General features: G+C 38.1%; 1 protein-coding gene across 8 annotated transcripts in view; it reads left to right on the forward strand.

Annotated features, from left to right (window-relative positions):
• Positions 1-23748, forward strand: part of DCLK2 (doublecortin like kinase 2) — a gene marked incomplete at its 5' end in the record, with an annotated part of 151616 nt that overhangs the window by 18150 nt on the left and 109718 nt on the right. For all 8 annotated transcript variants that reach the window (XR_014264078.1, XR_014264079.1, XM_082463365.1 and 5 more), the window contains one exon: positions 883-1217. Coding sequence is in view for 6 of the 8 variants with exons in the window: in XM_082463365.1 (XP_082319491.1) it covers positions 883-1217 (335 nt within the window). The remainder of the gene's footprint in view (positions 1-882; positions 1218-23748) is intronic.

The following is a 23748-nucleotide window of genomic DNA, read 5'->3' on the forward strand; positions in this document are numbered from 1 at the left end:
ACATTGAATCAATTGACCAATTGACAAATACTATAGTTTTTATGTTTTACTTAGTGAAAATTAAGCAGAAGTCTACATGAATAAAGAACACATCATTTTAACTACTAAATATCCTTCCTCATTTAAGTAGACGATGAAAAGGTTGTCTATTTAAACTATTTTAAATTCATATTCTTCCATTAAGGAAAAAATGCTTGCGGTATGTTTCTTTGAGCTGTCAAAACTCTTCCTTCATTTTTGCAGTGCTTCATTAACTGAGTAAATGATCATATAACTAAATATGTGAATTTAGTCAGCTATGTGAATTTTGTAGTAACTTTTCTTTGATTAGGGCTGAAATATATAATTGGAAAGAGGAGGAAGACAGTTTTATTTCTTTATGAGAATGTATTATTTTGTGATACAGTTATTTCTTCCAGAATGAGACATTAAAAATTAAATTAGTTAATGGACTTTTGGACGTAGAGAGTACCTTAGAATTCACCTGGTTCAACAACTTCCCTTTACAGATACTGATGTTGGGAAGCAAAGTGCAGGGACTTCCCTGGTGGTCCAGTGGTGAGGACACTGTGCTTTCACTGTTGAGGGCGCGGGTTCTATCCCTGGTTGGGAAACTAAGATCCCGTAAGCTGCGCTATCCAGGGTGACATTTGACCAGAATAAAACCCAGATCTCTAGTTTCTTCGTCCAGTGCATTTCACTCTAATATATGCTATTCTCTCAAAACCAACCTAGATGCTATTGAAAAGAAAGAGGTGTGGGTAGAATGCCAAACCTGTTAAGTTGAGGATTCACTTAATGGGATTCTAGCATTTTTGCTTCATACAAAATGCTCCTGTGGTGGGGATAACCACGTTGATAAAACTGATTTTTGCTTTTTAGGTGAGAGTTACGTGTGTGCGTCGAATGAACCGTTTCGTAAAGTTGATTACACCAAAAACATTAATCCAAACTGGTCTGTGAACATCAAGGGTGGGACCACCCGCGCCTTGGCTGCTCCCTCTTCAGTGAAGAGTGAAGTGAAGGAAAGTAAAGATTTCATCAAACCCAAATTAGTGACTGTGATTCGAAGTGGAGTGAAGCCTAGAAAAGCTGTGCGGATCCTTCTGAATAAGAAGACTGCTCATTCCTTCGAACAGGTCTTAACAGATATCACTGAAGCCATTAAACTGGACTCAGGAGTGGTGAAGAGGCTCTGCACGCTGGACGGGAAGCAGGTAGGATGTTTCCAGCCCCACGCTCTCTGTCTTACTTTTAAACTCTCCCAGTACCACGGTGGTTACATAGTTAATATGAATTTCATAGTTCCCTAGAAGTTATTCTAGCAGTCCTACTTGTGAGGGGCCTGTGTGTGTTGGCGTTTATCATGAAAAATGTAAGTGGCTTACCTGTCTCTTTACCCAAATTATCTCAAAAGTAAATGTAGAGAAATCTATCATATACTTCTTATGGCTATTGGAAGGGAAATGTAAACTTCTTCTTTTTTTTTTTTAATTGAAGTATAGTTGATTTGCAATGTTGTGTTAATTACTGCTGTGCAACAGAGTGATTCAGTTATACATATATATACTTTTTAAAATATTCTTTTCCATTATGGTTTATCATAGGATTTTTTTTAAATTATTATTTATTTTATTTATTTATGGCTGTGTTGGGTCTCTGTTTCTGTGCGAGGGCTTTCTCTAGTTGCGGCAAGCAGGGACCACTCTTCATCACAGTGCGCGGGCCTCCCACTACCGCGGCCTCTCTTGTTGCGGAGCACAGGCTCAGTAATTGTGGCTCACGGGCCTAGTTGCTCCGCGGCATGTGGGATCTTCCCAGACCAGGGCTCGAACCCGTGTCCCCTGCACTGGCAGGCAGACTCTCAACCACTGCGCCACCAGGGAAGCCCGATAGGATATTGAATATAGTTCTCTGTGCTATACAGTAGGACCTTGTTGTTTATCCATTCTATATATAAAAGCTTACATCTGCTAACCCCATATTCACACTCCATCCCTCCCCCAACCTTCTCCCCCTTGGCAGCCACAGTCTGTTCTCTACGTCCATGATTCTGTTTCTGTTTCAGAGATAGGTTCATTGTGTCATATTTTAGGTTTTACATATAAGTGATATCATATGGTATTTGTCTTTCTCTTTCTGACTTCACTTAGTATGATAATCTCTAGTTGCATCCATGTTGCTGCAAATGGCATTATTTTGTTCTTTTTTTATGGCTGAGTAGTATTCCATTGTATATATATACCACATCTTCTTTATCCATTCATCTGTCAGTGGACATTTAGGTTGTTTCCATGTCTTGGCTATTATGAATAGTGCTGCTATGAACACAGGGGTGCATGTATCTTTTTTTTTAATTTTTTTTTTTATTTTATTTTGTTTATTTATTTTTGGCTGCGTTGGGTCTTCGTTGCTGCGTGTGGGCTTTCTCCAGTTGCGGCGAGCGGGGGCCTCTCTCCGTTGCGGTGCGCAGGCCTCTCACTGTGGCGGCCTCTCCCGTTGCGGAGCACGGGCTCTAGGGTGGATGGGCTTCAGCGATTGTGGCTCACGGGCTTAGCCGCTCCATGGCATGTGGGATCCTCCCAGACCAGGGCTCGAACCCGCGTCTCCTGCACCGGCAGGCAGACTCTCAACCACTGCGCCACCAGGGAAGCCCCGCATGTATCTTTTTGAATTACAGTTTTGTCCGGGTATATACCCAGGAGTGCGATTGCTGGATCATATGGTAATTCTATTTTTAGTTTTCTGAGGAACCTCCATATTGTTTTCCACAGTGGTTGCACCAGAAGGGAAATGTAAACTTCTGAGGAAAGAGTGTATGTTGAAGAGGCTTCCTACATTAAATGGGATATTCTCTAGTTAAGAATAAGAACATCTGTTGACCAGTAGAGTCAATATGGGTTTCGGTAAATCACAGAAGTAAAAATAAAAGATATTTAATGCTTTCAGAAAAGCCTTTCCTCCCTACTTATGTATAATATAGAAAATGCATTTCAAAGAATGTTCTTTTATAGGAATGTCCATTTGAGTTTCATAGGAAACAATAGAGGTAATTAAGCAGCATTTCTGAAAAATGTACACAAATTACACAGGAAGATGCAAGCCAAATTATGGTAACAGTATACCAGGGAATCTAATAGACTAAAAAAAATTGAACAAATTGCAGGAATGCATGAATAGCAGTTATACAAATATTGAGTTTCATAACAATCAGATTATCATTCCTAAAAAGAAACATGAGGCTTCTAAAATGTATTTTTTCAACTTAATTTCAATAAAGTTAAGTTGTTTAGATTTACATTGTATTAAACATTATACTTTGTATTAAACATTATAGTTTCCAGCATTCAATTTGTTTCTTCATTCCATTTTGTTTCTTCCCTCTAACATAATTTATTTTGAAGTGTTTGGCTTGTGTAGTGCTGAGAATGAACAATATAAAACACTGGAGTGGTGTCTTCTGGAAAAGCATAATTAGTTTCTAATTTTCTAAGACCAAATCTAGTTACTGGGTTGTTTTCATAAACATAAACAAAATTTTAAAAAATACGTTCTGAGAATTCCAGTAGATTATAGTGAGTTTACAATGACTTTTCTAATTAATTAAATTAATAGTTAGAAGGCATAACGTTTCATAGCGGCCTGCCTCAAGATAGGTTCATAGTATGAATGGAAATAGACACTTTACAAATTGAGTTAACAGCACATCACAACACAAAGCACCTTAAGATTCATCCTGCAAATAAGTGAAAAAAAAATTAGACCACAAGACAGAAAGGAGATTTGGTAAATCAAATAGCTGATTCTTGGTGGACACAGTGAAGACAGGAAATGGGGAAGACAAATATTTAAGATACCTGATGAAAGGAAAAATGAAAATCAAAGCTGAAGCAAATTAGAAAACATAAATGGCATATGAACAGGAAATTCAATAAAGATTTTAAAAACTGAAACAGATTTGGAAATCTACAAATAAATGTTGTTCAGGAAAAATGTAAGTAAAATATAGACGTTGAACAGCTAATTGAAATAGAAATCACTGAACTTTTAATAGGTATTCAAAAAAATTATCTTTGAAAAGGCTCCAGACTAGAAATATTTATATGTAAAATTGTTAACTAAAGCACAAGCAACCCAAATCACCAACATATTAAAGAATAATACTGTTATGCGTAGACTTATGACAGAAATTAAAGGATGACTTACTATTAAGAAACCTGTTTATACATGAGATCTAGAGGAAAAAGCATGATAGTATACACAGTCCCCCAAAAATGTCACAGAGGCATTTGACAAAATACAAAATCTATATTCAGTTAAAGATTTAGTAATAAAAATGGGAGGTGAATTCTGTAATACAATAAAAAAAGAAAAATTCCTATCTGAAACAAAAAGTCCATGTATTGGTAAACAAATGAGTTACAGGAAGCATTTCTATGACAGTCAGGTACAAGATAAGGACGCCTGATAGCACCTAGTACTCAACATTCTTCTATACATTCTTCCTGATTTTTATTTATAGTTTAATTGCAATTTCCATAAGAATGTAAATGAGATTGTTTTGGAGTGAGGGGAGCGATACCTGACAAAGTGATTTTAAAAGTTAATCTGGAAAAATAAGCAGGAAAATGTTGGAAATAATGATTAATGGGCTCTCATGCTACCACATATTAAATCAGCATCCTCATAACCATACCAAAAAGAAATTCCAGGTGTTTTAAAAATATAGGTGTCAAAATGAGACACAAGAACAAAAGGAAAATATGTCAATAGTTATGTTGAAATGGGAAAGGATTTTCTAAGTAGTAAAGAAGTGGAAAAATCAGAGGGAAAAGTTGATTGGTTGGACATAAAAATTAAACATTTCTAAATGTCCATGCACCCCAGTGTTCATTACAGCACTATTTACAATAGCCAGGTCATGGAAGCAACCTAAATGTCCATCAACAGACAAATGGATAAAGAAGATGTGGTACATATATACAATGGAATATTACTCAGCCATAAAAAGGAACAAAATTGGGTCATTTGTAGAGATGTGGATGGACTTAGAGACTGTCATACAGAGTGAAGTAAGTCAGAAAGAGAGAAACAGATATCATGTATTAACGCATATATGTGGAATCTAGAAAAATAGTACAGATGAGCTGGTTTGCAAGGCAGAAATAGAGACACAGATGTAGAGAACAAACGTATGGACACCAAGGGGGGAAAGCGGGGGCAGGGGTGGTGGTGGGATGAATTGGGAGATTGGGATTGACATATATACACTAATAGGTATAAAATAGATAACTAATAAGAACCTGCTATATAAAAATAAAATAAAATTCAAAAAATAACAAAAGAGAAAAAAAATTTTAAAAAAGACTTAAAGAAAATTTCTAGATGTCAAGCAAGGGTTATATGCGTTTATATTGAGTCATACTAGTTTAATATGAAAAAAACCCACTACAATGGAAAAGTGGATAAAGGGCCAAACAGACAATTTGAGAAGATAGGATTATAAATCGTAAGCATAAAAAAAGTTCAGTCTCACTAATAAAAATGTGAATGAAGGCAATAAGATATTCATATTTAAAATTGACAGGTTATTTTAAAACAGAAAATGTCTGTTATTTTTTAATGTGCAGTGAATTGGCATTCTCAGTGATGGAAGTGCAAATTTCATAATCTCTATGGAAAGCAATTTATTATGTACAACTCAAAAATATTTTTACTATTTGAACTAGTAAATTAACTTCTAGGAATTTATCCTAAATAATCAAAGATGCAAACATAATTATGCATAAAAATGTTCATCCCATCAATAAGAGCAAAAGATTGGAAACAATTTAAAATCTCTAAAGTAAAAAACAGTTAAATGATTTCACCATAGAATTTATATGTAGTGGGCACTGAAAATTGTGTTGGGGGAATAATTAAAGACACGGGAAAATGTTAAGTGGAAGAAGCAAGAAAAAAACTCTGTAGTATGTTTTCAATCTATGTTAAGAAAGAAGAGTGAGGAATAATTTTTTTAATGAATTCAGAAGGAAAAAAGATTATAGTTGCCGTCAGAAATCCAGTATTTGCTGTTCTGATTTCCACTGCTTCTTTCTCACGTCTGCTTAGAAGCAGAAACTCAAGCACTGAGAAAGAAAACAAGACTGATTTCAATCAGATGGAAGAAATTAAAACATTGAGTTAATCGTTGAAATTTTGGCACGTGGTGATAAAACGTTAGTATCACTTTTGTCACTTTTTATGTCTTATAAAAATTAAAATATTATTTCCCACATGCAAAGAAAAGAGATATTTTTAAACTTCGAAATAAAATGTTTATTTGGAAAAATTAGAGATTTCATTTTGATAGACATAGCTTTGGATATTATATTTTCAGATTGCCAGGTATCCTTAAAAGCTGTAATTTTCTAGGCACTGATTCAACATTTGTACTATAAGTGGACTTATATTTAAACTTCAAGTCTGTCTTTTGGTTGGTTTATGTTATAAGTATAAAGAGAGATGAAATCTTGCTTTGAAATAGCCTAAGAGATTTTTCTTGTTCTTAAGATTAATGCAAACCTTTAAATGGACAATGTTCATTTTGAATTTTTTCCATAAAATGATTTTTTAAAAATTATCTGCTCTCTGAAAATTCTCAAGGACAGCTTTGCTTAGCTGAAGAGAAAGGAACTAAGATGTGTTAATGAGTTGTCCCTGTACAAAATTGTAGACTGTCTGCCTTGACTTTAATGTTCTTTTTCCTGGTTACTTCCTACTCAGATTTGTTGTTTTCATTTTAATTAGTCTGATCTTTGACACAGGATAGCGATTAAACAATTTATAGGCAATTCATCGTGAACAGTCAATGAGCCCATTCTGATACTTGTGCTAGAGTTTCAAGGGGCCCTGCTTATCTTTTATGGGCTTGAAAACTTTCTTGATTGAAGAAGCAATGGGGTGTCATGTGCCAGTTAGCATTCATGTTGTGAAAACGATGTCCCTGAAATCTTTTCTTCCCTCACAATGGATGATCACATCTTCCTAGTAGTATTGTCTCCATTTACAAGGTCTGACTTAGTTAGTACAACTAATTAATGTATTTTCTGTCTTTTTATGAAATCACTTCAAATAAAATCACATTTTAGGATTTTATCCATGTTAACTCTTGGGTTTTCTTTAGTGTCAAGACATGGTTCTCAGCTGGGCACACTTTTACCCCTAGGGAACATTTGGTAATGTCTGGAGTCATTCTTTGATTGTCTTGACTGGAGGTGGGGATTCTACTGGCATCTAGTGGGTAGAGGCCAGGGAAACTGCCCAACCATCCTGCAGTGCACAGGACAGCCACAGCATAATTCCCTGGGTCCAAAATGTCAGTAATGCTGAGACTCAGAAATCTTGGTGTAAAGTAAGTGAAATGATTCAAAGGGAAATGATACTTATTAAAATAGTAACTTTGTTATCAGCTAGGCCACATGATATAAGTTCTGTTTATCTCAGACCTTAGAGACGTTCTCATAACCTTTCTGTCCACTTTTTTTTTTTTTTTTTTTAAATTTAATTATTTATTTATTTATGGCTGTGTTGGGTCTTCGTTTCTGTGCGAGGGCTCTCTCTAGTTGCGGCAAGCGGGGGCCACTCTTCATCGCGGTGCGCGGGCCTCTCACTATCGCGGCCTCTCTTGTTGTGGAGCACAGGCTCCAGACGCGCAGGCTCAGTAGTTGTGGCTCACGGGCCTAGTTGCTCCACGGCATGTGGGATCTTCCCAGACCGGGGCTCGAACCCGTGTCCTCTGCATTGGCAGGCAGATTCTCAACCACTGCGCCACCAGGGAAGCCCCTCTGTCCACTTTTTATGTAATTGAGGCAGGTGTGTTAGAATGTCATGGTTTGTACTCTTTCTTGTCCAGGATTTCAAACTATTTGTCTTCGTTGTGTGAGGCTGACATACAGTTGGGTAGTATAGCTTCACAGGGGATTAAATAAAGATGTCCCAAATCATTTCACCTGTATTTAAAGAGAAGCCTAAGAAATCAGGATTTAGTCTCGTGAAGTTTTAGGTATTTAATACTTAAAAGTGATAGCATGATTATCAATTTTTAAAAAATATACAACCTAGGTATTTATAGATGGGATGACTAGAAAAAAACATTCGTAAATAGAAGTCATCACTATGCCCCTAAGTAGTTTTCTTTGAACTAGCAATTAATTTAGATTAAATGCTTGACTTTTGTTTTTCTTCTTAAAAACAAAATCTTCTTGAACTTTTAAGTTAAATTGTATAGAAAAACAAGGTTTACTTTTTAAAATTTTTGAAAAACAGAGTGACTTTCTCAGAATAAACTGCAGCAGGGTGGTAGTTATTTAAAAAAAAAAAATCTTTATTCTGTTAAGGAACTGAAAGGTCCAAATATAGCTTTAGTCCACATGTGTAAAAAATTCTAGCTTTTAGCTTTCCCAGAAACAGCAGAGTTTTAACATAAAAGAAACATACTTCGTGGAATTTTGGAACAAGTTGATTCTTGTCATGGGCAGAGACAAAACAGACTCAAAAATTGCTAGCAGTTGATGCTTTGGGGGTAAAATACTTCCAGACTTTGGGACCGCTGCCAGCCTCAGGATGCCCACATGCCGTGGGTCCTTCTTGGGGAACATCGTAACCCCTTGGAGTGCATTCATCTTATCAGCCGCATTAGAGCTTATGAAGGTTTCCATCCTCACATTTTTAAAAGTTTATTTCACGGATACTATACTATTAATAATATTTTATATCTTTTATTTTTCCAGCATCACATTTTCTAGTGAAGATTCATTTCTTTGTAATGACCCAACCGTACTTACTTAAAACAATCTCTTCTCAAATTGCTGCAGAAAAATCACATGGTTGAATTTTTCCTTGATGTAGATGAGAACAGTTCGGTTTTAATTCTCACACTGCTGCCAATGCATGCATATCCTTTTGTAGAAAGTAGAAATCCAGACAACAGTGTTTTGTCCTCTTAGATAAATTCACACCTCTGAAGTGTGGGTAGCTGATCTATCTCAAGTAATGGAAGATTTATCCCAATCAGGAATTAACAGACTGTGAGTAACTAGTGGGACTTTTCAGTACAGCTGGAGTCCAGGTATAGAAAGGTATTTTCATTTGTTCTTCGATTCCTCATCTAAGCAGATATATCTCTGCCTTTAAAAAGGGGGGAGAAGCTTAATCTTTGTTTTTTATTTAATGAACCCTTTTTTTCAAAGAGTGATCTGAAAAGCGGGAAGAAAGAAGAAAGCATTTAGATATCCCTCTTCAAGTAAAGTTTGTGTTTTGCCATTTTGATATCCATGGTGTAGGCAGTTTCCCCTGACCTTAAATAATACCTTTTCCTTTTTAATGGGAAACTGAAGGAAAACACTAAAATCCTGTTAGTAATGACTGCAGTTGAAAATTAGGAGAAGAGATGCTTAAGAAAGACAATTTTAGCTCTCAGTGAATTATGCAAGGTAAAGTGTAGGTGAGATAAAAATGACATTACCGCGAACTCTTTTGTTTCCTTATTCTTTTGATGTCTAAGTTGGAGTAATGCATAGAACATAAAGATTGTATTGAATTAGTTTCATTTTGTTATAAATGAATTTTCCACTGATTATAATAATTATTAAAATATATATTTTGTCACATATGTATTGTGCAGTGCTTAGAATAATAGCTTAATTAGCTAATAGATAATAGCTAATCGCTTACTGTGTCAGACATTACGTTGTGCTTTACATTAGTCTTCTTCACTAATCCTTATAGCAGCCTTGAGAGTTAGGTAGTGTATTTTCCACTTAGCAGTGGGCAAGTTGAAGTAAAGAGAAATCAAGAATCATGCAGCTGGTGGCGGAGCTGGGGTACATATCCAGAGAGTGTGATCCTAGATCCCGCACTTTCCACAGCTACGGTATAAGCCACCTGTGGTCAGGCTTTGGGAAAGGCTTCAGTGATAATGAAGGACAGGACAAATAACTAATAAGAGAAACAGGTTATGTCAAAAAAAAATCTTTCTTAAGTTTTAGAGTGATGCAATTTTACCTGGGTTTTCTCTAAAATCTGTGTAATAATAGGTCGTGTGGTAAAATTATACTTGGAGTAGGATCTGAAAAATGAAGTAATAGGTTAAGGAGTGATTATATGCTTGACAAAAAGATGACTCAGTGTTGTTTTATAGATTTTTTAAAAAATTATATGACATTGCAGAAAGTTTAGAAAATATAGGAAAAACTAAATGCACAGTCCTTCCATTTTAGCCCTTTGTTTTCGTTATTGAGTATTCCTATCAGTATTTTCATATACACATGTTTTGTCTCTCTTTTAAGAGAAAACTACCCAGGTAAAATCAGTATAATTTCTATTGGAAAAATGCAAAAAGTTCAGGGAAATGCAAAGAATGAAAGTTTTTTTCACATCTGCCCTGCTTCCCCAACCTCACTCTACTTCTTAAAAGGAACCACCTAATAAGTTTTGTTAATGCAATTTAAATACATATATACACATAGTTTTTACATAACATGGTTTTTATGTGTAATAGTGTATCCTGCTTTTTTCATTTGTTAATCATACTCTTCCGTGTTATATAATCTGCACATTTCATACTTAAATGACTGAATAATGGTCAATTGGCTAGATAGACTGTAATTTCTCTAACGTATTGCTGGACACTTGGCTTGTTTCCAGCTTTTCATTCTTTTATCCTCTGATGATCTTGCTACATGTAGACTTTAACATCATTGGATCAGTTCCTTTCTTTAGGATGGATTCCTAGAGGCAGATTACTAGAAGAGACTCTTACGGATTTTGGGGTTTCAGAGATACAATCAAAGCTGTAGACACAAAGTTGTCCTAGTTGGCAACGCTCTTGGAATGTGCCCCAGTATTTCTGAAGCTAGGAGAGGCTTAGGAGTGGATTAGACGTGACAGCCGGGTATAAAATGGTCATAATTTGATTTTTTGCATGGAAAAATGTACATTCTGCGCAATTCCTGTTGTGTAAATTGAAGCCTACACGCATTCCTCTTACCACCTTTGCTACTTTCTGTTCTAGAGAGTAGTTTAAGGAGAAAAGCCAGTTGACCTGTGTATCAGTTTTATATTCAAGGCAAGTGACGACCAACTAGTCTTGAAAATGTTAAGCTTAGTAGGGAGAAACCTTTTTTTTTTTTTTTTAAGCAAATAGCCCATATTATGGTACTATGTCACCTTAATCTTGAACTGAAGGACCCATCATTTCATTCAGTTTTTTTTTTGTTGTTTTCTTTGTTTTTTTTTTTAATAACCTTTGCCTAGATGCCAAAAATCCCCCGAGTATATTTCTGGTATTTAGTGAAGTCAGGTAACTTTTTGCTTTGTGGTATTTTGACTCAGAATTGAGTCAAGGATATTACTTGCGGTAGTCACTTTGTAAACTTCGTTGCTTTTGGTCATAGCTAACTTTTGGATTTGTTTTGTTGTTTTTGTATGTATCATGAGTATCTGCTGATCACAATTTCTACCAATACGTGTAATATATAGTATTACTTTACAAATTTTACTAGATTTTATGAAAGGGTCATTTATTCATCATGCCTTATGGTAAAAACAAGGACAGGTGCAAAGTCAGCATGGTGTTTTAGAATGTATAATTGAGATAGGAAATTATTTAGTCCAGCTTGCTAATTTTATAGGTGAGAAATCTTTCGGGGCTTATAATAGCTTTTGAGAACCTGATGAAATCTGTGGCTCTTCTCTTCCAAGTAAAGCCTGACTCAAATTTTGTGTATGATCAGCTTGTTTGCAGTTTAAGAAACTCTTCTTTGGCCTGTTTTACTCTCTTCCCTTTAGTAGGGGGAAGTGTTTTATTTTCAGCCTTAAAGTCACTGATTTTTCTAGAGAGCAAAAGTTAAGCTTGACCGTGGTCATCCACGTTCTTAGGGTGCTGCCTCAGAGAAGAGGAATTAATTGAATCTAAACTAAAAATTGCTTCATGGAGAAAAATAGTGCTAGAGTCTGTATTTGCGTTTTCAGTAACCCTGTGCAATTTTCTGGATTTAAAAATTAACCTCTTGCATTTTTCTTAAGTAAGGAAGAGCACCGCATTTCAAAGCTAGTAAGACTAGCTTTCATGAATATTCTGTGTGTGTGTATTTTTAGAACGTTTTAACTGTACTCCGATGAGCTGCCAGACTCCCAGCAGTGTTGGAAAGCTTGTAGTCATTAGAGGCTCGCCTCCACAAAAGTTTAATTCTCTGGGCCTGAGGAGTGTTAGAAATGAAGCAACACTTACCCAGAAGGAGCAGTCTGGTTTTCCTTATGCATTTCAGGCTCGTTTAAGACTTGAAACAGTAAAGTTTTATTTTAAATTTTCTTTTTTTGTTTTATAATGGTTTATGGTAAACTTCTCTAAATGTGAGCGTAAAGACATTTGATTATATTTTTAAATATTGCTCTTTGTTTGCCCACATGATAAGTCATTAAATGCCATTTTAAGTATGAGTTGTGGAAGATATTTAAATATCTGTGTATTGGTACTTATTAAAACTGACATTAGTTAACATGGTTGTGTTTCTGAAGGATTAAGTCTGTTAAACACCTAGTCTTTGGTATCATTTATGCTATGTGTTTTTAGTGGTAAAATATTATGGCTACACATGCCATTGTGAAAATGCAAATTAAAAAGACAGTCTTTCTTTTTATAAAATGCAAAAGTTGTGTAAGTGGAAACTTGTAAAAGCCCAGTTAGGTAACTTAATGCACATTTTAAATGTCTTTTCACTTAATACAGTAGTCCAGACTTTTACATGTAGATAAAAGGTTTAACTTTTCTAGAAGTTTTAAAAGTGATTTTTGCTTCCAGAGCATTCCTGCCTAGGCAGCACTAGTCAATCAATGTCTTAATCACTTCTTGAATTTCTAGGAGTTAGGGGAGTTGAGGTCAGTGTGATTTGTGCTCTAAGGAGCTGATTATATGCATTGGAGTCAAAAAATACAAACTGAAGTTTGATTTAAATATATTTATTTCCTATGACGCACAATTGCATTTTAATGTTGAATAAGGCAAGGCTCATACTTTTTTTTTTTTTTTAAAGGTTTTTTTTTTTTTTTTTAACTTTCGGTTTATTTATTTATTTACTTATTTATTTATGGCTGTGTTGGGTCTTCGTTTCTGTGCGAGGGCTTCCTCTAGTTGTGGCAAGCGGGGGCCACTCTTCATCGCGGTGCGCGGGCCTCTCACTCTCGCGGCCCCTCTTGTCGCGGAGCACAGGCTCCAGACGCGCAGGCTCAGTAGTTGTGGCTCACGGGCCCAGCTGCTCCGCGGCATGTGGGATCTTCCCAGACCAGGGCTCGAACCCGTGTCCCCTGCATTGGCAGGCAGACTCTCAACCACTGCGCCACCAGGGAAGCCCAAGGCTCATACTTTTGCGATGAGGGAGGTCATTAACGATTTTTAGTAATGGGAAAGAAAAGACAGCAACATTTAACGCCAGCTCTTGTGGCAGACTGTTTACACGCGTTGTCGTTTAAGTCTCAGGAGCACCCTGAGATGGTATATGGTGATATCTCTATGCAAGGAATGTTACAGATCATGTTTACAGAACTTTGGCCCTTTGGTTTCAGTTAGACATGTTGACGTGACAGTGCACTTACCCTACAAGGTTGCCTTTGCTCCAGACATCTTTTATTTACTTTCAGAGCTAGTTTTCAAGATCCAAAGGAATATTTATCTCACTACATTCTAATTATTCCTGATTGTTTTCCAAAATCTATTATGTAACATGATTATTTTCTTTAGTCTTTAGACTTGACTCAGAATGTCTTGCTAGACTTTTCCCAAAACTTACATTCACCTTCAAATGGTGAACAGTTTATTAATTTTGTTCTATGGATCATAATTCCTTACTATCATTTATTTTGTGGCTCAAGTTGTCCTAGGTTTTTCCAAGTTGGATCCTATGCCTGTTTGAGATATTTAAGCATACATGGAGAGTAAGGACCATAGAGAACCTTGTCAGGTTCATAATTAGACCTTGCGGAGAAGAAAAGTGTAACAGCAATTCTGTATCCCAGAGACAGCTCTAGACCCACTGTTCTTGGGTGTCTTCTCTCCATGTGTGTCTAAGACATGTGATTTCTGTTCATTGCACATGACTCCTAGTTTCTCTGCAACTCTGTCTTTGTCTGTCTTAGTATGTTTGCCATTAAACCCCTAGAAACTGGGGGCCTAGAGTAAGTCTGATTGAGTTGATTGGTATTGTCCAGTGTAAGAACATCGTCGTAGACCATTAGCCTCCCTGTTCTTGACCTAGAAATGGCTGCTTTTAAGGAAATGCTCACGGTTTGTTGTGAACAGAACTGCTATGGTTTGAGTCGTATGACCCTGCAGCCTATGTGCAATGAACTTGGCTCTTAAGGGACTTGTGAGTATTCAGGGCATCTAGGGGATTCAGTGACTTTCTGATTCAGTGGTTCTTGGCTAGGAGTGATTTTGCCCCAGAGGGGACATTTGGAAATTTCTGCAGACATTTTTGGATGTTTTAACTGGAGAGGGGTGGGGGAGAGTGTGCTCCTGGCGTGTAACGGGTACAGGCCAGGGATGCTGCTGTATGTCTCACAGTGCACAGGACAGGCCTTCACAACAAAGAATTATCTGGTCCAGAACATCAGTAGTGCTGAGATTGAGAAACCATGGCCTAATTTAATGGATGTAAAGAGGAAAGGGATGGCGTATTGAGGCAAATGCAAGTGGTTTTGGAATGGCCAGTGTAGAGGATATAAGTAGATATGTACGGTTGAGTGTAGGTGTTGAAATTAAAAAGTTAGGCAAGGGACTTCCCTGGTGGTGCAGTGCTTAAGGATCCGCCTGCCAATGCAGGGGACACGGGTTCGATCCCTGGTCTGGGAAGATGCCACATGCCACGGAGCAACTAAGCCTGCACGCCACAGCTACTGAGCCCACGCGCTGCAAGTACAGAAGCCCGCGCACCGCAACAAAGAGTAGCCCCCGCTCGCCGCAACTAGAGAAAGCCCGCGGACAGCAACGAAGACCCAACGCAGCCAAAACTTAATTAATTAATGAATTTTAAAAGTTAGGCAAGGGAAGGTTATGCACAGGATACACTGCATTTCCAGGGATGTGAACCTCATCCATTAGGCTGTGGGTTGCCATTGAAGAATTGTAAGAGGATCAGGCTTGCATTTTAGAATGTTTACTCTAGAGAGTGTAAAATGAGTTCACAAAGATGATCAGTCCTAAAGGATTGAATGTCCCAGAAGCTGTCTCAGATAGTATTATTTCAAAGTTGTGATATGTTTTACAGTTTCCTAAATGCTTATGGGAGTTGGGTCTTAAACTCTATTCCATATAGGAAGCAGACATTCCTAAAGAAATTTACATAGTTTCGGAGGATAAAGATTTGATTTTAGCAGGAAATGAGAAAGAGGATGGGTCAGAGTTATGGAGTCTCTTAAGTCAACGGACAGAAAGTGTCATTTGGTTGGAGATTATACAAAATCCTCATAGTGACTGGAAAGAAGTATTTTATTTTCAATATTAGTGTTTTAAAAAGAGCATTAATTTTCCTTGTGCTTTTTTTTAAAAAAAGATAAATTTATTTATTTATTTATTTTTGGCTGCATTGGGTCTTTGTTGCTGCACACGGACTTTCTCTAGTTGTGGTGAGCGGGGGCTACTCTTCGTTGTGGTGCGCGGGCTTCTCATTGCAGTGGCTTCTCTTGTTGTGGAGCACGGACTCTAGGCGCATGGGCTTCAGTAGTTGTGGCACGTGGGCTCAGTAGTTGTGGCTCACGGACTCTGGAGCGCAGGCTCAGTAGCTGTGGCACACGGGCTTAGTTGCTCCGCGGCATGTGGGATCTTCCCGGACCAGGGCTCGAACCCGTGTCCCCTGCATTGGCAGACGGATTCTCAACCACTGCGCCACCAGGGAAGCCCTTTCTTGTGCTTTTTATATTGTCACTTTGAAATGTTTGTGGCAGGATGGATATTGGGATTGTTACTTGGAAGTTATGCTGGAGTGTAGGTAGACACTGCCTTTCCTTATGTGCTGCTGGCCTTGTGGATGCTTTCTCTCCTTCTTTCACATCATGTACCTAACAAGATCAGGTGACCTGTGACTGTGAGGCAAATTTATATTTGGGAGAACCTGTGACTGCAGTATGGAAAGTACTGCAATATTCTGTCCCCAGTAACACGTTTATGAATGACTTAAAAGATAGTCACTATGACAGCTAGGAAAGTTGAATACAAAAGTGCTTCTTGGTAGCAAAAGAAAAGGTACTTTTCCTTAAAATTATTAGCATGGCATAAAAGTACATGGTTCATTCTTCATGAGCAAGGTCACGATATATCTATTGGAATACTTCAGAACGTTTGATAGCTTTAAAAAGTGTAAACACTCTTATGCTTTGACTAATAAGTTGTGTCCTCAGAAGTATATTGATAAAAGTCAGTTACTGAAGAACTATCACTGCTTTGTTTTAAACATCAACAGTGTTTCTTCCTAAAATCAGAATTTTCTTCTTTACTCATGGAAGTAGAAATTGCTTTGAGGAAGAGCCGAATCTCCATTAAATGATTTGGATTTTTCATGCAGTTGTACTTTCAGTTTTCATGCTGATCTATTTAGGCTAATTTGATGACATGCAATTTTGAACCGTTTATACTGTACGGTGATTCCTGGTTAATGGCCTACTCAAAGGATGTTTAGAACAATTTAGGCAACGATGTGGAGGAATGAGAGAGCAGGATTAAGTCAACGGACTTTTTGCCTGGAAGGTTTTTTTTTTTTTACAAATATATAGACAGATATATAGATATCTGTAAATTTTATATACATTTTAAAATCTGTGTAAAGTTTCCTCGTTTAGCAAACATCCAGTCTACCAGTCGACTTAATGCATCTGCAATACTGAGGCTCAGAAGGACTGAATATGTGTTCAGGGCGAGCTTCTGAATGCTCAGCTCATTCAGATGAGGTGAGGTCTGTGTGCTTGAGGTGCTTCTACACTATTTGGTGAGGAAATATAAAACACATGACATAATTAGGGACTTCCCTGGCGGTCCAGTGGTTAGGACTCCGCGCTTCCACCACAGGGAGCATGGGTTCAATCCCTGGTCGGGGACCTAGGATCCCACATGCTGCGTGGTGGGGCCAAAAAACAAAAAGAAAAAAGGCCTAATAGATATTGCTGTGCAGCTAAAGAACAGAAATGTGAACCTGAGGAGCTGGGAAGAGCTCCTGGAGAAACAGGACGTGAATTGGATTACAGTTGGGGAGGGTGATTTAGAAAGACTGTTCCCACCTACCACACCCCCCGATAAACACACACACACACACACACACACACACACAGCAGCAGCAGTAAGGGAAAAGAAAGTGTGAAAAACAATGGCAGTACTGAGGGGATAATAATGTCTGGTCATAGTAGGAAATGAGTTTGGAGAAATTGGAGGGAGGCGTGGACTTTTGTTCAAAGAAAGGGCAGTGAGTGCAGAGAGGGACTGTCAGCTTGTGATGAAACAGTGATGTAATAAAACTCTGCTCTAGGTCAGTCTGCCACTGGACTGATTTTGGAATAGAAGGAGGAGGACCACACAGCCCATCAGGAGACCCTCTCAGCAATCAGGGTTTGGTCCAAAGTAGCATGGCAGAAGTGGGACGGCAGCAAACGATGTGAAGCAGAGAATCCAGACTGAGTGGATTTGCAAAGAGCTGGCCCAGTGTCCTTTATGCAATTGCCAAGCCGCAGAGCTGGCTACAGGCTCTACCACAGAAACCCTTCAAAGTCCTGGTTTCCTAAGGGGCCACTAAAGGTTGAACAAGCAGAAATATCACGGACCCAAAGTATGGCTTCTGCAGTAAGTTGATCATTTTATTTTGGGGGCATGGCAGCTCGTTATTATGTTTGAGGTAGAAAAAAGCCAAGTACATTTTCATCCGGGAATAAATTAAACTATTTTATTTTTAAAAATACCCACTTCATTTTATGTTAGCCTAATGAGGTGGAGATAACGTTTTTGTTGAATTCCATATCACAAATTGCTTCTATGGGAGTTTTTTTTTGAAGTAGATGTTCTTTGTGTGAAGAAAACAAACTATTGTTTTTACCCAAGTAAAATTTAAACCTAGTTTATGTAGCAAATATCCTTATTTTGCTCTTAGCCTGAAAACATGAAAAAGAGCTACTTTGTGACTGGAGCAAACTTTGCAGAATATGTGTAAGAACCCATGAGATTGGCCTGTGAGAAAACAGCTGAGGTCCCCTTTTAATGTTTATCTGAGCCTACGACCATCTTAGGTTACCAGAGGGACTGGGTCCTGTAGTCACTATTCCTTGTTAAAAACCTTTTTACTAGAAGTAGAAATGCTATAAGAATCCTAGGGAGACATCCCCAGGCACTGGTCACCAGCTTGTTGCATCTTTTTTTTTTCCCAAATATAATTTTTTTGGAATTTATTTTTTTAACCCTTTTAAAAAAAATTGAAGTATAGCTCATTTACCATGTAGTGTTAGTTTCAGGTGCACAGCAAAGTTATTCAGATATATATATATATATATTCTTTTTCAGATTCTTTTCCATTATAGGTTATTACAAAATATTGAATATAGTTCCCTGCACTATATATACACAGTAGGACCTTGTTGTTTATTTTATATGTAGTATTATATGTCTGTTCATCCCAAATTCCTAATTTATCTCCCTCTACCCCCACTTTCCCCTTTGGTAACCATAAATTTCTTTTCTATGTCTGTGAATCTATTTCTGTTTTGTAAATAAGCTCACTTGTATCATGTTTTTAAATTCCACATATAAGTAATATCTTATGATGTTTGTTTTTCTCTGTCTGACTTACTTAATATGATCTCTAGATCCATCCATGTTGCTGCAAATTTCATTATTTTTTATGGCTGAGTAGTATTCCATTGCATATATATACCACATCTTCTTTTTCCATTCATCTGTCAGTGGATATTTAGGTTGCTTCTATGTCTTGGCTATTGTAAATAGTGCTGCAATAAACGTTGGGGTGCATATATCTTTTCGAATTAGAGTTTTCATCTTTTCCAGCTCTATGCCCAGGAGTGGGATTGGTAGATCATATGGTAACTCTATTTTTAGTTTTTTAAGGACTCTCCATACTGTTTTCCATAGTGGCTACACCAATTTACATTCCCACCAACAGTGTAGCAGGGTTCCTTTTTCTCCATACGCTCTCCAGCATTTATTATTTGTAGACTTTTTAATGACGGCCGTTCTGAATTACCTCATTGTAGTTTTGATTTGCATTTCTCTAATAATAGTGATATTGAAAATCTTTTCATGTGCCTGTTGGCTCTCTGCATGTCTTCTTTTGAGAAATGTCTGTTTAGGTCTTCTGCCCATTTTTTGATTGGCTTGGTTTTTTTTTTTTTTTTCATATTAAGCTGTATGAGCTATTTGTATATTTTGGAAATTAAGCCTTTGTCATTTGCATTGTTTGCAAACATTTTTTCCCATTCTGTAGGTTGTCTTTTAATTTTGTTTATGGTTTCCTTTGCTGTGCAAAAGCTTAATTAGGTCTCATTTGTTTATTTTTATTTTTATTTCCATTACTCTAGGAGGTGGATCAAAAAAAATATTGTGGCGATTTATGTCAAAGAGTGTTCTGCCTATGTTTTCCTTGAGGAATTGTATAGTATTTGGTCTTAAATTTAGGTCTTTAATCCATTTTGAGTTTATTTTTGTATATGGTATTAGAAAATGTTGTAATTTCATTTTTATACATGTACTGTGTAGTTTTCCCAGCACCACTTATTGAAGAGATTGTCTTTTCTCAATTGTATATTCTTGCCTCCTTTGTTGTTGATTAATTGACCATGAGTGCATGGGTTTATTTCTGGGCTTTCTATGCTGTCCAATTGATCTAGGTGTCTGTTTTTGTACCAGTATCATACTGTTTTGATTACTGTAGCTTTGTAGTATAGTCTGAAGTCAAGGCTTCCTGGTTGGAGGGACTGGTGCCTGCCCACTGGTGAGTGGAGCTGGGTCTTGGCCCCCTGGTGGGCAGGGCCATGTCTAGGGGTGTGTTTAGAGGCACGTTTGGGCTCAGGAAATCTTTAGGTGGCCTATCTGCTGCTGGGTGGGGCTGTGTCCCCACTCAGTTTGTTGTTTGGCCTGAGGTGTCCCTGCACAGGAGCCTACAGGCTGTTGGGTGGGACCAGGTCTTGGTACCAAGATGGCAGCCTCCAGGACAGCTCATGCAGATGAATGCTTCCTGATATGTCCGCCACCAGTGTCCCTGTCCCCAAGGTGAGCCACAGCCAACTCCCCTCATCCCCTGCCTCCCCAGTAGACCCTCCAATTCTAGCAGGTAGGTCTGGCCCAAGCTCCTATCAGATTACTGCTTTTGCCCTTGGTCCCGGTGTGCGTGTGATTTTGTGTGCACCCTTTAAGAGTGAAGTCTCTATTTCCCCCAGTCCTTTGGAGCTCCTGTAATCAAGCCCTGCTGGCCTTCAAAGCCAAATGCTTTGGGGGCTTCTCTTCCCAGTGCCAGACCACTGGGCTGGGGGGCCTGATGTGGTGCTTAGAACTCATTCCTGTGGGAGAACCTCTATAATATAATTATTCTCCAGTTTGTGGGTTGCCCACCCAGGGGTTATGGGATTTGATTATACTGCAAGCCCACTCCTCCTACCCATCTTGTTTTGGTTCCTTCTTTATGTTACTTGTAGAAGATCTTTTCTGGTAGGCTCCAGTCTTTTTCATCAGTGGTTGTTCTGCGGTTAGCTGTGATTTTGGTGTGCTCATGAGAGGAGGTGAGCTTAGGGTCTTTCTACTCTGCCATCTTGGTCCCTCTCCCCATCCTTGTTGCTTCTTGACAGGACCTTTCGTTCCTTCTCTGGGTGACGTGTGCTGCCCCTCCCTCCTGTGCAGAGGCGAGCTTCCCTTTTGTGGGACTAACCTGCTGAGTAGCAGTGTAGGAATCCTGTGGGCAAAACCAGCTACATAATTTGTGGTGCCTAGTGCAAGATGAAAATGCAGGACTCCTTGTTCAAAAATTATTAAGAATTTTAAGCCAGCAACATCAGAATATTAAACCCAGAAGGGGCCCTGTGTGTCTGTGCAGATCACACGCCCACAGAGCCAACCCTGAGTGTGGGGATAAACTGTGGCATCCTTGCCCTCTCTCAGGGTCTTGTGAGGCTTAGAAGGACTGCCTTGCCTTCCACCAAATGGGAGAGGGAGAACTCAAGACTGGCTGCTGCTTCACCCCCTCACACGGCCCGCCCGTGCTCCAGTGTCAGGGAGAGCAGGAGCTCCCTCCATCCCCTCCACACTCAGGTCGATTTTGTTAACAGGGGCATTGTTCTGAGAGTATTGGTTGACTTCTCCAGACATTCAGGTGCTAGATGGTAGGTTACAAAATGCAAGACAGTCTCACTGTTTGTGGTAGTTATGTTCTGCACAGTTGCAGTAGACACTGAATTAGCAAATACTGATCTGTTGCTCTTGGGGAACAAAGTTAGGTTCCCGTGAGCCCATGGTCACAACTTGGTATCAACCAGTCAATACATAATCTTGTTTTAAGTGTTTTTCTGTTGAAAGACACTTTATTTAATATATATTATTCATTATAATATAATATATTATTCATTCATTTACATTGCACTCAGAACCAACAGTGCTGTAACTCATGCCCACACGAACTGTATCTAACACGTGTATTTTCTCCGTGAGGCACGTCACAACCTTCTTGAGCCTAGGAACACTAGGTAGCACTCCAGCTGTACATTTGGGGACCATTTTAAGAGAGAAACAACAGAAAGCCCCCAAATACAAAAACAGTGGCACTAAATAGACCATGAGAAGTACGTGAGCAGGAACCAGACAGCAGTGTCACTTTGTTCGACCTCAGCTGGGAATTGTTGGGTGACTCAAATTTTTTGGCACTGTGCTCATGTCAGCGAATGACCGCAAAAGTGCCATGAGTATTGATTTGGGGACTAAAAATATATTTTAGAAAGTAGGCAAATTTGCAAATGTAGAATCTGCAGTTAATGAGGATCAAATGCGCTTTGAATTTCAGCTGTTCTGTCATAGCGAGCTGGTCTGTAATACACAACCATATATCAACATGGCGGAAGGAGGTTACTGTTTATTTTTTTTGAAGGCTGATATAATAGGATGTAAACCAAGGAGGCAGTGTTTTCTAAAATTTGGAAGAGCTGATTCAGAGGATAGAAAAAGTTGTTCTGTGTCAGACATTTTCAAATTAAACCTGAAATGCATATACTTCTCTCTGTTAAGAGAATATGAAGGTGTTGTGGGTTTGATAACGACTGTGCTAATAACAATCATTGAGCGTCGGCTAATTACAATGTGTAGAAATAAAATGTCCAACTAATAGTAGGTTAATTAGTTTCAGTTCAGGAGTCATCTTGTGTAAACAAAGGTTGTAACAAAATGGAGAGATGAAAAGAGTTCAGATAGGAAAAGAGTTTAAGGGCTTTACCCCCTTAAAGAAACTGGCAGGCTCCAAAATATTGTCCAGTCTCTAATTATTTCACGATTAAAGGAATTCCTTCGGAAAACAGACTTCAGTGAGTGTTTGTGATACAATGTTAAAATTCAGGAAATGAGATTACACATTTTGAAAACATTCTCTTCTGAATGACACGTTCGTGTGCAAAATATTTTGAGACATTCCTATGGTAGGGACTATTGTGTGAAATAAACAGATTAGATAAGGCAGTGCTTCATGTGTTGACAAGATAACTGAAAATGTCTTAAATTGCAGTCACTCATAAGATGCAGTTTATGTCTATTTGTGTTTATGTGTAGGTAGCAAGGGCTCATGGCATGTGTCAATGTTTTCTGTTGTTTGATCTCCTTAAGTCGTCTTATCACGGGCTCATGGCATGTGTCAATGTTTTTTGTTTTTTGATCTCCTTAAGTCGTCTTATCACCTCGACGACAATTCTATACAGTGATGGCATAGTACCTAAGTGCCTGGGTAGCATCAATAATTGCTTTCTTGTTGCAAATGTTTTGAAATATCAGAACATTTTCATTTTTCTGTCTTTTCAAAATCCATCTGTTTTTTTGAAGCCTGGTGTGCTGTGGGATTACGGTTTGGGTTTGTGGCTGTTCTTCACAGTAGTTCCCTAAATCATGTGTTCTTTCTCCTTGCAGCCTTCCATTTCACTCAAGAGACTCAGCTAGCGACTGCCCCAGTGTCCCTTTTAATACCGTTTTGCTCTTTAAATGAGTTCATCTTCTAAATAACTGTTTACCGACTTGCCTGAGCCAGATGATAATGTTAGACTGTTGACTATGAGGAAATCCCAATTCTTTTCATTTTATAATGAAATGGTTACCTAGAATGCTTTTAAACAATTTATGAACTAAATTTTAGAAGACTCGTTTTCTAAATTATTATTTTTCCCTATTTTCTGGAGCAGTGGTTCCAAAAAAATCAAAATCCATTGCACCTCATCCCCTCCCACCCCGTCGCAAACATACACACATACTATATCTGCATATCTATATCTGTACCTATCTATCTATCTAGCCATGTATCAGAGTTTCAGGTTATATTTGAGAAAAGCTTCATTCTTGGAGACTCAAAGTGCATATTAGCATGTTGAAAGCTTTGAAAAATCCTGCAGTGAAGAAACCTGTTAGAACATTTCCCAGATTATTCTGTCATGGAACCCTTTCATCGCAGAATACCCTCTTCATATCCCCTTGGACTGGTGTTCTGT

The sequence above is a fragment of the Balaenoptera physalus genome, assembly GCF_965194825.1.
Source record: "Balaenoptera physalus genome assembly, chromosome: 5".
NCBI classification, from domain to species: Eukaryota; Metazoa; Chordata; class Mammalia; order Artiodactyla; family Balaenopteridae; genus Balaenoptera; species Balaenoptera physalus.